The sequence below is a fragment of the Vicugna pacos genome, chromosome 13 (genome assembly GCF_048564905.1).
Source record: "Vicugna pacos chromosome 13, VicPac4, whole genome shotgun sequence".
Lineage (NCBI taxonomy): Eukaryota > Metazoa > Chordata > Mammalia > Artiodactyla > Camelidae > Vicugna > Vicugna pacos.
In genome coordinates, this window is record NC_132999.1 from 29290236 (window position 1) to 29305849 (window position 15614).

A 15614-nucleotide genomic window follows, 5' to 3' on the forward strand; every position below is an offset into this window, starting at 1 on the left:
ACACAAAAAGAGAAGGAGGAATAGTAGCTGAGGGTACAGCAATGAAAAAAAGGGTTAGTAATGAAGGAAATCCAATATGACATTAACATATTGAAAGAGGCTCAGAGCAAGAGATGATATTATCCCTTAGCTCAATTATACCAGATGCCTAACAGCAATATATGGCTTCACTCTAAGACCACGTCTACTTTTGGAAACTTACAAAATATTATGGAAGCCTGCAAACCTGAGTGGCCTTGACCTGGGAGACATTTTCATATGATGGACTGGACTAGTTATTAATGACTGAATGGGACTCTAGTAATGTGCTAGTATCTGCTGTTACAATAGTTTTATTATAAGGGATCTGTCATCAAACGTCAAAAGGTATAATTAAGAACTGTATTTGTTTTTTGTCCCTGGTTCCTAACACAGAACTCCTCAAATCCATTATAATTTTCTGAGTATCAGGCGTGTCTCTTCTCATATGATTCCCCCTTTGAACATATGCTAATAAGGTGACAGAGTGAGACCCTTAGAGTGCCTCATGGTAGGGCTAGTCACCAGAAAGACCAAATGATTAGTGTTGGAACTTTCAGCCCTACCCTCAGACCTCTAGTAAGGGTAAGTATGACAGTGCAGATTAAGCTATATACAAATTCTTGAACAACAGCAGAATTTGATGAGCTTTCATGTTGATGAATGAATCCATATGCCTGAAGGGTGGGACACCCTAGTTCCATGGGACAGAAGTTTCTGTGCTCAGGATCATTCCAGACCCTGCCCTACAAACATTTTAATCTGGCTGTTTATCTGTATCCATTATAATAAACTGGTAAATATAAGCAAATGAGGAGGGGTAGTCGGAACTTCCAACTTATAGCTAGTCAGTCAGAAGCACCAGTAACAATTTAAACATCTGAAGTGGAGACAGGAGTCTTCTGGAACTGAGCCCTTAACCTGTGGGTTCTGATACTATCTTCAGGTAGAAAGTGTCAGAATTGACCAAATTTGTAGAACACCCAGTGTCTGCTGAGAATTGGAAAAGTGCTTGATGAGGTTTGGAAAAAACACACATTGAAGGCACAAAACACTGTCTTGATTACTGCAGCTCTACAGTATGTCTAGAAGTCAGGTAGTATAGCTCCTCCAATTTTGTTCTTTATTTTTCTAAGTTGTTTCAATATTCTAGGTCCTCTTCATTTCTGTATGAATTTTAGAATCAGCCTGTCAATTTCTCTTCAAAAGCCTGCTGTAATTTTGACTGGGACTATATAAATCTATAATAAATCTTGAGAGAATTGCCATTTTAACTATTAAGTTTTCCAACTCACGAACACAGCATTCTCTCCATTTGGTTAAGGCCTTCTCTAATGTCTCTCAACAATGCTTTTTTTTTTTTTCACAGTGTACAGGTCTCGCACAACTTTGTCAGATATATCATTAAGTATTTCAGTTTCTGACAAAATTGTAAATGTCTTTTTTCCATTTATGTTGGTTGCTGCTAATATACAGAAATGCAGCTGATTTGTATATGCTGATCTTGTATCCTGGAACCTTGCTAAACTCACTTATTAGATCTAGTTGCCCTTTCGCAGATTTCATGGGATTTTTCTACATAGATATGTCACTTGTGAATAAAAACAGTTTTACTTCATTCTTTCCAGTCTGGATACCTTTTGTTTCTTTCCTGATCATACTGGACAAAACCTCCATTACAATGTTCAGTAGCAGTGAGGATGGACACCCTTGTCTTGTTCCTGATCTTAGAGGGGAAATATTCACATTTAATTTTTCACTTTTAATTTTGATCTAAGCTGTAAGATATCCTTAGATGCTCTTTGTATATCTGTTGAGATGATCAGATTGCTCTTCTTTCCTGGTCTGGCAATAGGATGAAACACATTGATTTTTAAATGTTAAACCATGCTTGCATTCCTGGAATAACTGCACTAGTCTTTTTTATATATTGTTGGGTTCTGTCTGTTAGCAAATTGTTAAGAATTTCCTCATCTATGCTCATGAGAGATACTGTTCAGTAATTTTCTTTTCTGATGTCTTTGCTTGGTATTGATACCAGGATAACTCTGGTGTTCTTTTTTAAAATCAGCTTTCTTTCAATCTGGGTAGTTTCCACTGCTGTGTATTCAATTTCACTGTCCTTTTCTTCTGTGTTATCTTCTCTAAGCTCATCTAGATACTTTTCATGTCAAATATTTAAACTTTTAGTTCTAGTATTTCTATTTTATTTTTTATACTTTATTTTTCTCCATTTAATATTCATGATTTAAAATCTTGAGTCATATCTATAAAAATGTTCAGTGTTTTTCCTGCTAATTCCATCATCACCATCATTTTGAAGTTTGTTTCAATTGTCTGATTTTTCTCCTGGTTATGGGACACATTTTTCTGCTTCCTCCCTCATCTAAGCAGCTTTTATCAGATAACTAAACATCTAGATTAAAAATTTCAATCTAAGTATCTAGATTTTGTTGTCTTTTTTAAAAGACTGCTTAGTTTTTCTCTGGCAGATAGTTTATTTGCAGAGCTGCTTGATCATTTCAAGACTTGTTTTAAGCTTTGGAGGGTAACCTTAGAAAGCCTTTATTTTAGCACCCCAATGTTCACTGCAGCACTATATACAATAGCCAAGACATGGAAGCAACCTAAATGTCCATCGATAGATGACTGGATAATACTACTCAGCCATAAAAAATAATAAAATAATGCCATTTGCAGCAACATGGATGGACCTGGAGATTGTCATTCTAAGTGAAATACATCAGAAAGAGAAAGAAAAATACCATATGATATCATTTATATGTGGAATCTAAAAAAAAGGCAAATAAACTTATTTGCAAAAGAGAAACAGACTCTCAGACAGAGAACAAACTTGTGATTACAGGGACGAGGAGGAGAGAAGGGGGTGAGCAGATAAATTGGGAGTTAGAGATTTGCAGATACTGATATATATATAAAAGATAAACAACAAGTTCATGTTGTATACTGCAGGGAACTATATTCGATATCCTGTAGTAACTTACAGTGAAAAAGAATGTGAAAACAAATATATGTATGTTCATGTATGACTGAAGCATTGTGCTGCTATACACCAGAAATTGACACACTGTAATAGACTATACTTCAAAAAAAAATATATATATACAGAAAAAAAAAATATATATATACAGAAAAAAAGAAAAGAAATCCTTTATTTTAGGGCTAGTTTAATCTCTTCTGGCTCTTCTGGCATCTGTACTGAATGCCCTGGGTATTTTGTAAGTTCTTTCCACTGTTTGGAACTTGAATATTTTCCAACCATGTGTAAGCTCCACGTGTTGTTCAGTTAGCAGACCCTTGGTATTTGTTCTTTCTCAGGCCTCAAGGAATCCCACCCTAGGCACACACTTGATTTAGTATTCAGCCAAAGATTCAAGAAACCCGTATAAAGATTTCTAGAATTCTTTCTTGATGTAACTGCCACCTCTGCATTATTCTGGCCCACAAATTCCAGGCACCTCAGTCTTGCTAAACCCTGATTTCTGTCCCCTCAGTTCAACAAAATCACTGTGACGTACTTGGTTCCCACAGCCTATGCCAGGATCTAGTAAACACCTCCAAGAAGAAAGGCAGGGAGACTTAGAGGTCATCTTTGTTGCCTTTTGTTTAAAATCTAGAAATAATTATTCCAAACCACCCCTTTCCCCCGAAGTTTTCTATTATTTATGGTTGGAGAGTTAATCTGGTACCAGTTACTCTGTCATGACCCAGAGTATAAGTTTCTGCGTATATAATTTTTTATGTCTTCTTCACTTATAATGACATTCAAATATTCCACTGTCTGTATATTTCAACATTATTCAACATTTCTCTATTGTTGGACCACTACATTATTTAGAGTTATTTGCTATTATAAATAATGGTTCAGTATCTCTGTAAAAAAAAGTGTTTGAGTGTAAGTTTTAAATTAAAAGGTAAACTACCTAAATGTTCATCAACAGGGGAAGTACCTAGATAAATTATCGCTAAGTTCATTTAATACGTTTATAGCCATATGTTACTGGTTGAATTGTGTCCCCCAAAAGATAGGTTAATATTCTAACCTCCAGTACTTCAGAAGGTGACCTTACTTGGAAATAGGGTTTTTGCTGATGTAATTATTTAAGTTACAAAGATGTTATTAGGGTGGGCCCTAAGCCAATATGGCCGATGTTCTTATGAAAAGGGTAGATTTGGACAGAGAAATAGACACATTCAGAAGATAATATGAAGATGCACAAGGAGAAGAGGGCCATTTTATTAGAGTGATGCATCTACAAACCAGGGACTGCCAACGACTGGCAGCAAACACCAGAAACTAGAAGAGGCACAGAAGGATTCTCCCCTAGAGCTATCAGAGAAAGCATGGACCTACTGACACCTTGACTTGAGACTTCTAAGCCTCCAGAACCGAGAGACAAAACATCCCTGTTGTTTTAAGCCAACCATTCTTGGTACTTAAGTTACAGTAGCCCTAGGAAACTAACACACCATACAATAAGGATTGATTATTGTAAATCATATTGTCAAAAACTTTCTAGAATATGGGAAAATTCTCATCATGTGCAAAGCAGGTACTATTATTATTCCCATTTAACAAATATGGAAACTGAGGCCCCAGGTTTAATAATTTGCTCAAGATGGCATACACTGTAAGTGGTAGAACATAATTTGAATCCAGGTAGATTCTTGTATGCTCCTAACTACTATACTACACTAGCTCTTAATTACTTACAGCTATAAGCAGCATTAAAACTTTTTAATGCAAACTGAGAAGTCAATTCCATTTAAATATAAACAAAATAAGCCAGGGAAGTAATAAAGTAGGAAACTGAACTCCCTGAGTTGGAGATAAAATATTCTAACATTCCCCAAATTACAGTGCATTTTAGAATAAATTCTTCAGGGTGATTATTCCATAGAATAAACCCTGAAAGAATACCAACACCTAAGAGTAGCCACAAAAATAAACACTTACGTGAAAATACACTATTATTTATTTGTTACATTTTATTTTCTCCAATGGGACTGTGAAAAGTTCATTCCTTTTGAGTATTGAGGAAAGAAGTCTAGAGGTTAGGTGCTGGATGTAAGATGAGATAGATAAACTGTTAAAAAAACTATAGTGCTTTCAGAACCTGGGGGGTACAGTGAAAAGAAAAAACTTTTACAGCAGAGGAAATTTAATGTAGCTAATGAGGTAGTCTTATGTTTATGAATGAACAGCTCTGATCCAGGAATTTAGTAGGAGGGGCCAAAAAATTTCCAGGTAGAGGTTTAGGTGGGTACAAAGCAGTTTTCTCTGTCACATCCCATTCCCTAAGCCCTCCTCCTCTGTCCGTCTGACATAGAAGAGCTTTTACTGAGTTGTCTTTTTGTGGTACGCACTGGGTTTTCATCACATAATGCAACAAAAAAGAATCTAACAAAATGCTACTCTTATTTGCTGTAAAATTATTGTTAAAAACAACTTAAAATTTCTTATATAAGGCCATTTATAATATGGCCCCTATTAATGTCCTATAAAAGAAATCTAACTTGTAGTTGATTGCACAGAAAAGCTTTACTTCCCTGAAGATACAGAATGTTCTTCCCCCATATATGGAAAGAGAATCATGTAGCTGATCATTTGCAGCCCAGCCACAGAGTATATGAATCCCTGTATACAGCCTACATAACTACATTCTACTATTTTCCCTACATCCTTTTAATTTTTACCAAATTATTTTCCCTTGGTCTTAATTTTTAATTATTTTTAAAAAATTTTTTTACATTAAAGTATATTTATTTATTTCTTTTGTAATGCTTCAAATCATTTATGGAATGAATTTTATATTAATAAATAACTGACAAAGAGTTATATCACAACTTTCAAAAAAAGGAACAATATCAAAAAATGATCTAAATGCTTTACCTCACACACTGTGGGTGCTGAGAGCAATGTTTTGAACAATGGAATTTTATGTGGATGAGGACTGGCTGCTGGAATGCACCATAAACAATGAATCTCCTTAAGACTTTTTGTTCAACAAAAGACTCACTGTAGCCTCCTAATCTTTATATTCCATGAGGTTAGAAGAGTGTAAGCCTCACTCACCACTGTTACTCACTATCTCGTATTGCCAAGCTCATTCTGAAAGAATAAATTTAGTTTATAACCTAAGATTCTACTACATTGTATTTTTTAAACTCTGCGTCCTTAAAAATCACTTCAAACACAATTTAGAAATGGCTTTCTTGTGCAAGGAGAATTCACTTGAAAAAGAAAAACAGTTCTCTTTTTGATACATACGATTCTTGCTGCAAACATGTTGCATGGCCCAAACTGCCCATAGCTGGACTCCTGGTGTTGTGAAACAGCCAAGTAATGGGAAAAATGGATTAAAAGACCTAAAAGTTCAAAAGAAAAGAAAAAAGGGTACATCCTATACTTAGTGTCATTTGCTAAAACAATGATTCCTGAGCTTTTTATTCCAGAAATTTCATTGTACCATTTTGAAACTAATATAAATGAGCTATATTACATCTTTTCTTTGTCTTAGCTATTTGATAAAGGATCGTATCCAAACGTCTTGCTACAGAAGGTGGAAGGTGATCAGAACAAGGTACTTTTTTTCAGAAGTACTCATTTGGTCTTAAAGATACACATTTGAAGAATAGCAGACCTTGGCTTGGACACTTAGGTAAGGAGAAATTAGTTGATAACTAGTAGAACACCATGAAGGAGGTCTAGAGTCTTTCTATTTCTACTAGTCTTCTGCCCCAAAATGTGTAGAACATAAGCTGGAAAATCAAAAATGCTGGCAGCATTAGCATTTATAAAGTAGACAACAAAATAAGTTGTAATATTATTCTTTATGCAGCAATCTGGAACACTTCAGGTATATTAGTAACTTAGCTATCAAGTCACCTAATTGTCATAAATAGAGTTAGGCATCCCAGTATGTACCTTCATAAATTATTACAAACTGTTTCCTCAAACAAATCAGGTACTACTTCTAGTTCTTTAAATGTGTCCTCTTATTCTAGCTCTCCTTGCATTAATAATCTTCCTAAAATCTTCTGCCCTACTTAATTTCTCAAAACTCAGCTCATGACCTACTTCTTCTAGAAGTTTTTTTACCATTTTCCAGTGCAGATTTAAGTACTTTCTTTCATCTTTAATTTCATAGCATCCTATGCACATAACTAGCATATCTGAATTATATCTGATGTACATTTGATCTCCCTCACTAGGCTGTAAAGTTCTTATATGCAGGCACCATGTCTTACTCATCTTTGAACTTCAAGAGCATAACAACTCCCTGGCACTTGTCTTCAATAAATGTGGAATGAAGGAAGGACTGAGAATGACAGGTAGCAAAATAAAATAAAAATACTTTGCTTACTTTAAAGCCAGTACAAAGATAGATGCCCAAGGGAAATACTATATACATCTAAAAGGAATGATCTCTAGGCAAGCAAAATGACTAGGTTACTGGTCTTAACATTAATTATTTTGCTTATTACCTGTATGCTACCATCTCACACTCTGGAGTTGGCCATTTCAAAATAGCTGAATGCTGAAAGACATAAGACACACAAGAAAGGATTATAATATTTATTTGGCACTGCATTATGAGGCTTTCATAGTTTAATCACTATGAATGTTATTTGTATGTTTCCAGAAAACACCAAATTACCCTACCAGATCATCAAGAAGAGAATTCCTCTGGCTACGACTCAATGTCCAAGCTTGTTCGCCTCTAGATATTAAATGGGCAATAATTCCAGCTGCAAAGTAACTGACTTCCACTTCAACACTATGTAGGAGGCTACTGATGTGGTCTATAAAATCCTTCCACATTAATTCAGAATGCAATTCTTGTACTTCAGCTATATTGTTCTGAAAAAAAAAAAGAAGACACAAAAATTAATGTAATGTGGATAGTAAATGGCTAAATGACTCTACATTCTAAGAAAGAACACAGATTGCAGTGATTTAAACATGTATGTACATATGGACAAAAGGTGAAGAACTGTTGCTATGTTAGCACACTGGGATTAGGGGTGATTTTATTCCTCTCCTCCCCAAACAATAAATTAATAAAGAAATAGTAGTTAGTTCCTTTTCAGGCAAAATGGTGAACTAAGTGATCTAAAATTTCCTGCTACAAAGTATCTGGAAGTATTGGGTGAAAAATAGACAACAAACTTTAAATATGTACCTTTACTCACTGGGATAAGATGCAAAAAGAAAATCAAACTAGAATGGTAGCATGCCATCACTGGCCTGCAGGGGCAAGAGAACTGGGTTTTAATAGCCATGCAAGGGCAGAATGTAAGGGCCAGAGACTGGAACTAAGACTTCATATATGAGGCAAGGACTTTAAAGCATTACACCTCAGGAAAAGAGCGGATTGACATGGATGCATAAAAAAGATGCCTACTGTAATCTGGGCTCTGGCCTAAAAGAAAAAGTCTTCCCTTATAATTTATAACCAGGGGTCTGCCCTCACACAAGACTATAGTTCAAATTTACACCATCTGTGTGGTCTGAAGAAACTCTAACCTGAGAAGCCACAGTAAGACAGGTAGGAGAAAACCCAGAAGTTTGGTATCTAAAAAGCAAAGAGGGGTGAGTGTATCAAGAGGATGAAGGGACTAGCAGTTCTGAATAATGAGGAGAGCCAGAGTAAGATGAAGACAAAAAAGTATCCATTTGTTTGAGCAGTGTAGTGATCCTGTCTTACAAATTTCACAGCCTTAGACCACTGAACGTCAAAATTTGCCTGCTGGCCTAAGGAAGGTAGGTTTTTTATCTGAACTTGGGGTGAGATGGCTTCCCTAGGCAATACATAAGGAGGACTTCTATTCACTTGGAAAACTATTGAGGGGTTTCCAGTTTAGACTGTGCTTGATCTTCTCCAAAAAGATCTAAGATCCAACTTATCTCACTACTCTAAAGATTAATCCTCATTCTTAAAACTTCACTTCATCTACTATGAAATCATAATTCTCTTCCTAGCACATTGATTCCATTCTTTAGGAACCAAAACCCCTGGCTTTTTCATTGATAAACTATTCAATCCCTAGTTTAAGTCATTCTATAATAAATGAAAATGAAAGGCATTAAGTCCAAATGTATTCTCTGTAATGACCAACAAGTTTTCTTCTCCAACCATGGAAAAGAGTGAAGACAGAAGAAACAAGCGTAACTATACTTACTACATGAATGTGTAGAATCCTGTATTTTTCCATCAGCATCAATGATTAATCAATGCCTCCTATGCCCTTCTTCAATCTCATACATTCAAATAAGAAAAGTCATCTTACAATCATTTTTATATTCTTTCCTATTTATATTTTTCACATAGCATGTACCATTTTTATAGTGACAAAAAAAGAAAAGAAACATGCCTTTTAAAACAAACAAACAAACAAACAAACCAAGAAAAGGTAGTCCTCCATTTCCTCCAAGCTTGGAGAAGCTTGGTGGAAAGAAATACAAAGATACTCTGAGAAGAACACACCTTGAACTCAAAGCCCCACAGAAGACAACATGTCACAATGCTAAACTACAATTCATAGTGAAAGAACAATCCATGAGTAAGAATCATCAAACACAAGAATGGATTAGACATGCCCTCCCCAAAACTTCATATACTACAGCTACTAGATAGTACCTGATTTTAAAAAAATGTTAAAAATACTCACACACGCACGCACGCACACGCACGCACAAACACACACGAAAATGCAAAGACAGCACCATTAAAACAAAAAACAACAACAAAAAAGAAAGATCTGGAATAGAGCATCAGAAGAATTATGGCCATCCTTTCTTACTGTAAACAAGTTCCTAGAAAACCAGACAAAATATATGAGAGAACTGTTTTCAGACAGTGGACAACTAGCTATACAGGAATGTGACCCTTGAGAGAAGATATTCAAATGCGGCAGTTTCCAGATTGCTGTGCATGTTAGAGGAACCTAAAGAGAATATGGCAGCTTTGCTGAGTTGAGGAGACAGAGATCAAAATTCAGGGTGGCCAATGCAGCACAAATTTGTTGAGAACAGTAATGTAAAGGAAAAAGATCCAAAGAGAGAGAAAGAGAGAAAAATATCTGCAGAGGGATCCCTTAAAATCTCTGGCTGAGTACTGATCCAGAGAGAAACCCCACGAGGCTATGAAAGAACCATGAGAAAGCAGTGCATGAACACATGCCAGAGTTAGGAATAGTTCACATTCTCACCAGACAGAGTGAAGAGATCTCACATTAAACAAAGAGATCTCACACTGGATGGTAGTAGGGCTAAATTATATACCAGTCCTAGGGTAAAAGCTGATCTGAAGACACTAACAAAGCAAATACAGGCGTATCTTGGAGACACTGTGGGTTTGGTTCCAGACCACTGCAATAAAGTGAGCCACATGAATTTTTTGGTTTCCAATGCATATAATAGTTATATTTACATTATATTGTAGTCTATTAAGTGCACAATAATATTGTCTAGAAAAATAATGTACATACTTTAATTAAAAAACACTTCATTGCTAAAAAATGCTAACCATCTGAGCCCTTCAGCAAGTTGCAGTAGTTAACACAAAGATCACAGATCAGAGATCACCATAACAAATTATAAACCCAAAAACCAAACAGAAAAAAATGTCCATTTTAACTTCACCAGTCAGCAAAAATTTATCTTTTGAAAATGAAAGCAAGGAGGTGTGGTTATAGCTCATGGTAGAGCACATGCTTAGCAAGCATGAGGTCCCATGTTCAATCCCCAGTACATCCATTAAAAATACTACTAATAATAATTTTAAAATTTTAAAAAAGAAAATGAAAGCAAAATAAAAGATTTTTTTCACGCAAACAAAACCTGAGTGAAAATTCATCGCCAGTATACCTACATTAAAAGAAATGTTAAAAAAAAAGACAAGTATGAGAAATATACGGGTAAATATAGAAGATACAGTTTTCATTTTTAAATCTATTTAATGAGAGATTGTTGAGGACGCCCACTGTGGCCAAGACTGAGTAAAAGGAGCCAGATTTACTCTCCTTTCTGAAACAACTTAAAAACCCCAACATAAAACAATATTTTTCAAGATACCAGATATTAGGTAATAAAGAACAGTGACCTTTAGAGATGGAAAATAAACAAGGTGAGATATTGCCTTGAGAGTTTCCAGCCTGTGGCACCAGGAATACAAAACTGAAACAGAGCCCAGTGGATGCGTGGAGTTGAAGAGTTGGAGCTGAGAGACCAAGGAGACCAAGGCAGTTTATAGGACAATACCAGAGAGGAGAGAACCGTACAGGGAGAGAATCCAGAGAGCTGCAGGAATACCACTCTATTCAGCAGAGTACTGATCTGAGCATGACTGTGAGAAAATTATTTGAGGGCAGAAAAAGCCATCAAAAAAGATTACAGAAGTGGGGTGGAGGGTATAGCTCAGTGGTAGAATGCCTGCTTGGCGTGCATGAGGTCCTGGGTTCAATCCCCAGTGACTCTGTTAAAGGGGAAAAATTTTAAAAAAGAAAAAGAAAAAGAAAAAAAAGATTAGAGAAAAGTTCCTAACACTCACAAGGGCCAGGATGTTCTCACCATCCAGTCTGGAAAAACCCATCATTCACAGGGCATTGGGTAGAATACCAAAGAAGGTTTTGTCTAAGTAGTACAGAATAATTAGCCCTAGCTAGCCTCAGCACTGCTCTGGATCCTCCTAATATAATATAAAAACAACATCCAAAACAATGAAACTGTTTAAAAGTAAGTTAATTAATCCCAGAACAAAGTTCAAGAATACTTTATAGAAAAACGTAAGTATCCAGCACTCAACAACGTAAAATTTTCACAATGTCTGACATCTAATCAATAACTACCAGGAATGCAAAGTGGCAGGAAAACAACTCAAAATGAGGGAAATTATCAGTCATTTGAAATTGACCCAGAACTGACACAGATGTTAGAATTAGCAGAGAAGGACAGTAAATCAGTTGTTATAAATATATTCCATATGTTCCAAATGTTAAGTAAAAATATGGAAGATAGAACAAAGAAAATTAAAAGAGCACCAAAAAGTTGTGAATTTCAAGCAGCTCAATATATGAGAAATTGGAGTCTCCAAAGGACTCCAATAGTCTGGGGCAGGGAGAGTGCAAAACACTTGTTTTTTTGAAGAAACAATGGCCAAAGACTTTTCTAACTTGGAAACAATGAACAAGGGAGGCTTAATGAATCCCAAGTACAGGAAATATGAAGTGAATTACATCAAAACACATCATAATCAAATTATTTGGAAATGCTAATCTTACTTAAATCTTAAAAACAGCCAGAGGAAAAATCATGTACATACAGGGGAATAAAGATAATGATGACATCAGATTTCTCACTGGAAAGATGCAGGTCAGAAAAAAGGTGATCAACATCTTCAAAGTACTGAACTACAACCTAAAATTCTACACCTGGCAAAAACATCTTTCAAAAATGAAGGTTAATAAACAAGATTATATGGTATAGCACAGGGAAATATATACAAGATCTTGTGGTAGCTCACAGCAGAAGAAAAAATGTGATAATGAGTATATATATGTTCATGTATAACTGAAAAATTGTGCTTTACAGTGGAACTTGACACAACATTGTAAAATGACTATAATTCAATAAAAAATGTTTAAAAAAATGAAGGTTAAATAAATAAAGATGTTTGTAGACATATAAAAGCTGAAGAATTCATCAGCAGCAGACCCACACTATGAGATATGTTAAAGGATGTTTTTTAGACAGAAAGAAAATGATAGCAGATGGAAATCTAGATCTAAACAAAGGAAAGAAGAGCATTAGAAATAGTAACTATTTGGGTAAACATATAAGTATTAACAATTATTTAAATCTCCTTATAAGATAATTGGCATTTAATAAAAACCAATGTTTGTGTGGCTTATAATGTATATAAAAGTAAAATGCATAACAATGGGATAAAGAAAAGAAGAGCAGAAATGGAAATCTATGATTGTAAGGTACCTATACTATATATGATATTATGCAAAATCACTTAAAAGTAGATTATGATTAAAGATGTATACTATAAACCTACAACAATAATTAACGTAACAATCAGAGCAACAGCTAATAAACCAAGAAAGGAGATCAAATGGAATCATTAAAAAATATTCAATTAAACCAAAAAAAGGCAGAAAAAGAAGGAAAAAAACAAAAAACAGGTGGGACAAACAGAAAACAAATACCAACTTGATAAACTCAAATCTAACCATATCAATAATTACATTAAATGTAAATAATTCAAAAGCCCAAATAAAAAGAAGATTCTCAGACTGGTTAAAAAAGCAGGATACAAAGTATACGCTGTCTACAAGAAACATACTTTAAATATAATGACAAATATAGGGTTAAAAGTAAAAGATAGAAAAAGATAAACCATGTTAACATTGGTCAATAGAAAGCTGGAATTGCTATATTAAGGAGACAAAGGAGATTTCAAAGTAAAGAATATTACCAGGGATAAAGAAGGTCATCCCTTAATGATAAGGGGTCAATTAATCAAGAGGGTATAACAATTCTGTTTATAAACCTAATAACAGAGTTTCAAAATACAGGAAGCAAAAATAGAACAGGATAACTGCTAGAACAAGTAGGCAGAAAATCAGTAAGTCTATGGTAGACTTGAATAGTATCAACCAACTTGACCCGACTGACATTTATAGAACACTCCATCTAACAACAGCAAAATATATGTTCTTCTCAAGTGCTCATGGAACATTTACCAGGACAGACCATATCCTGGGCCACACACAAGTCTCAATAAATTCAAAAGGACTCAAACAAAACAAAGTATGTTTGCTGACCACAAAAAATTCAACGAGAATCAGTATCTCAAAATAAATTATTGAAAAAAATTCAATCACAAAGTAATGGAGAAAGATATGGAAAGAAGTGTATCAGGTTGTATTAACATTAATTATCTCATGGAGATGGAAATGAAGGAAGGTTGGGGACAAAGTCTTAAGCTTTTAAAATACATTTTTGTACGATTTCACTAGTTATAATAAACACATATTCTTTATGGAAAAAAATTTTAAAGCATTTTTAAAACCCTGTGAGATCTCTCTGAATATTTAAAATACATTTCCTTTTTCCTCTTACACTGACTTGAGCCAATTTCTGTATATATAATCCTCTGAACCCTGAATAAAATAATCAAATACTATAATTTACTTAATACTTCTTTATTACTGGGCATTTAGGTCATTTTATATTTTCTGCTTTATATAACTAAAGCTATAGTGAATAGATAGTCCTTAAATGCCAACCCTTAGCTTACCCAAAAATCCATCTCTCATACTCTAATATCTACAAAACAAACACTAATCTACATTTTTTTTTTTTTTTTACTTATTAACCTGTGCCTCCTGTGATCTAATTCCTTAAGAGCAGAAGTCTGCTCTAAAATGGTTTTTACCATATGGGAAATCTGCCTGTTGCAGTGATTAAAGATGATTAAAACATCTGACCCTTCATCTTTGAAGGCTCACTTTAACATATATCCACTATAGATTTACAGAATATCTGATTTGTTAAGCAGTCATTTAAGCAGTAATGCTTAATTATCAAACATAGAATCCAAGAACACTTGTTAGAGACATTTTTAACGAGATCATCTTTTCTGATTATAAAAATAAATACGCTCACAGTGAAGCTCTGTATTATACCAAAAAAAATAAAGAAAAGTATGTAATTTATATTTTTCCTTTTAGTGTGGTGAAAATCTTTTTTTTTAAATCTTTTTTGTTTTTTTGGTGGGGAGAGGGATGGTAATTAGGTTTATTTATTTGTTTACTAATGGAATGACTAGGGATTGAACCCAGGACCTCATGCATGCCAAACAGTAACACTCTACCACTGAGCTATACCCTCCCCTCCCCATGAAAATCTTACTATGTATAGTTCCGTTGCCTGCCTTTTTTCACCCAGTTATACTATATATATTTTCTAATATCATTAAGTGTTTATGAACAGAGTAGCATCTTTCTATGTATTATATCAGACGGAAGATAATTACAGCTTGAAATTAGCAGGAAATGCTTATATCTTACCAAAAGTCCTAAGACTTTCTGTTGAATGGATGACTCAGTTGGGAATGACTGTAAAAAAGAAAGAGAAACCTATTAGTAAAGAACCAAATATAATAAATAAGTGCTTAAATCAATGAATAAATGAATGTCAAAACTGTAGGCTAAATTCCCATTCTAACCTCTAGAACCCTCATGAAGAGTTCTAACCCTTGGTTTTCAATAAAGTGTCTGCAAGTGGTTGGAGATTCATCTGTGAGGTTCCAAAGTGCACTCAAAGTAAACTTCAAAGTAGTGTCCACTGAATTTTGATTGGTTTTCTGCTTCACTATTTGAAGAAGTTGCTGAAAGAAGGAAAATAGAATTAATTTCTAATTACTGAATTGTTATAATTAGTGATAATAACATGGACTAACAAGTCCATGAGGATTAGTTACATGGCTTAAAATATTTCCCATCAAGGTTTTTATAAGTACAGCAAACAGCCTCTTGGATCAGACTTTTCCTTCAACAAG

The 15614-nt window shown here is 34.6% G+C and overlaps 1 protein-coding gene and 1 long non-coding RNA gene across 2 annotated transcripts in view; one reads left to right on the forward strand and one right to left on the reverse strand.

Annotated features, from left to right (window-relative positions):
• Window positions 1-15614, reverse strand: part of ZYG11B (zyg-11 family member B, cell cycle regulator) — a 72589-nt gene that overhangs the window by 10409 nt on the left and 46566 nt on the right. The window contains exons 9-13 of the mRNA XM_006200496.4: window positions 15282-15443; window positions 15124-15171; window positions 7706-7903; window positions 7528-7580; window positions 6311-6408 (exon numbers count right to left, since the gene is read on the reverse strand). Coding sequence (XP_006200558.3) covers window positions 6311-6408; window positions 7528-7580; window positions 7706-7903; window positions 15124-15171; window positions 15282-15443 — 559 coding nt within the window. The remainder of the gene's footprint in view (window positions 1-6310; window positions 6409-7527; window positions 7581-7705; window positions 7904-15123; window positions 15172-15281; window positions 15444-15614) is intronic.
• Window positions 6369-8114, forward strand: LOC140700643 (uncharacterized). The gene is made up of 3 exons (XR_012079115.1): window positions 6369-6701; window positions 7255-7374; window positions 7686-8114. It is a non-coding gene; the product is annotated as an uncharacterized lncRNA (long non-coding RNA).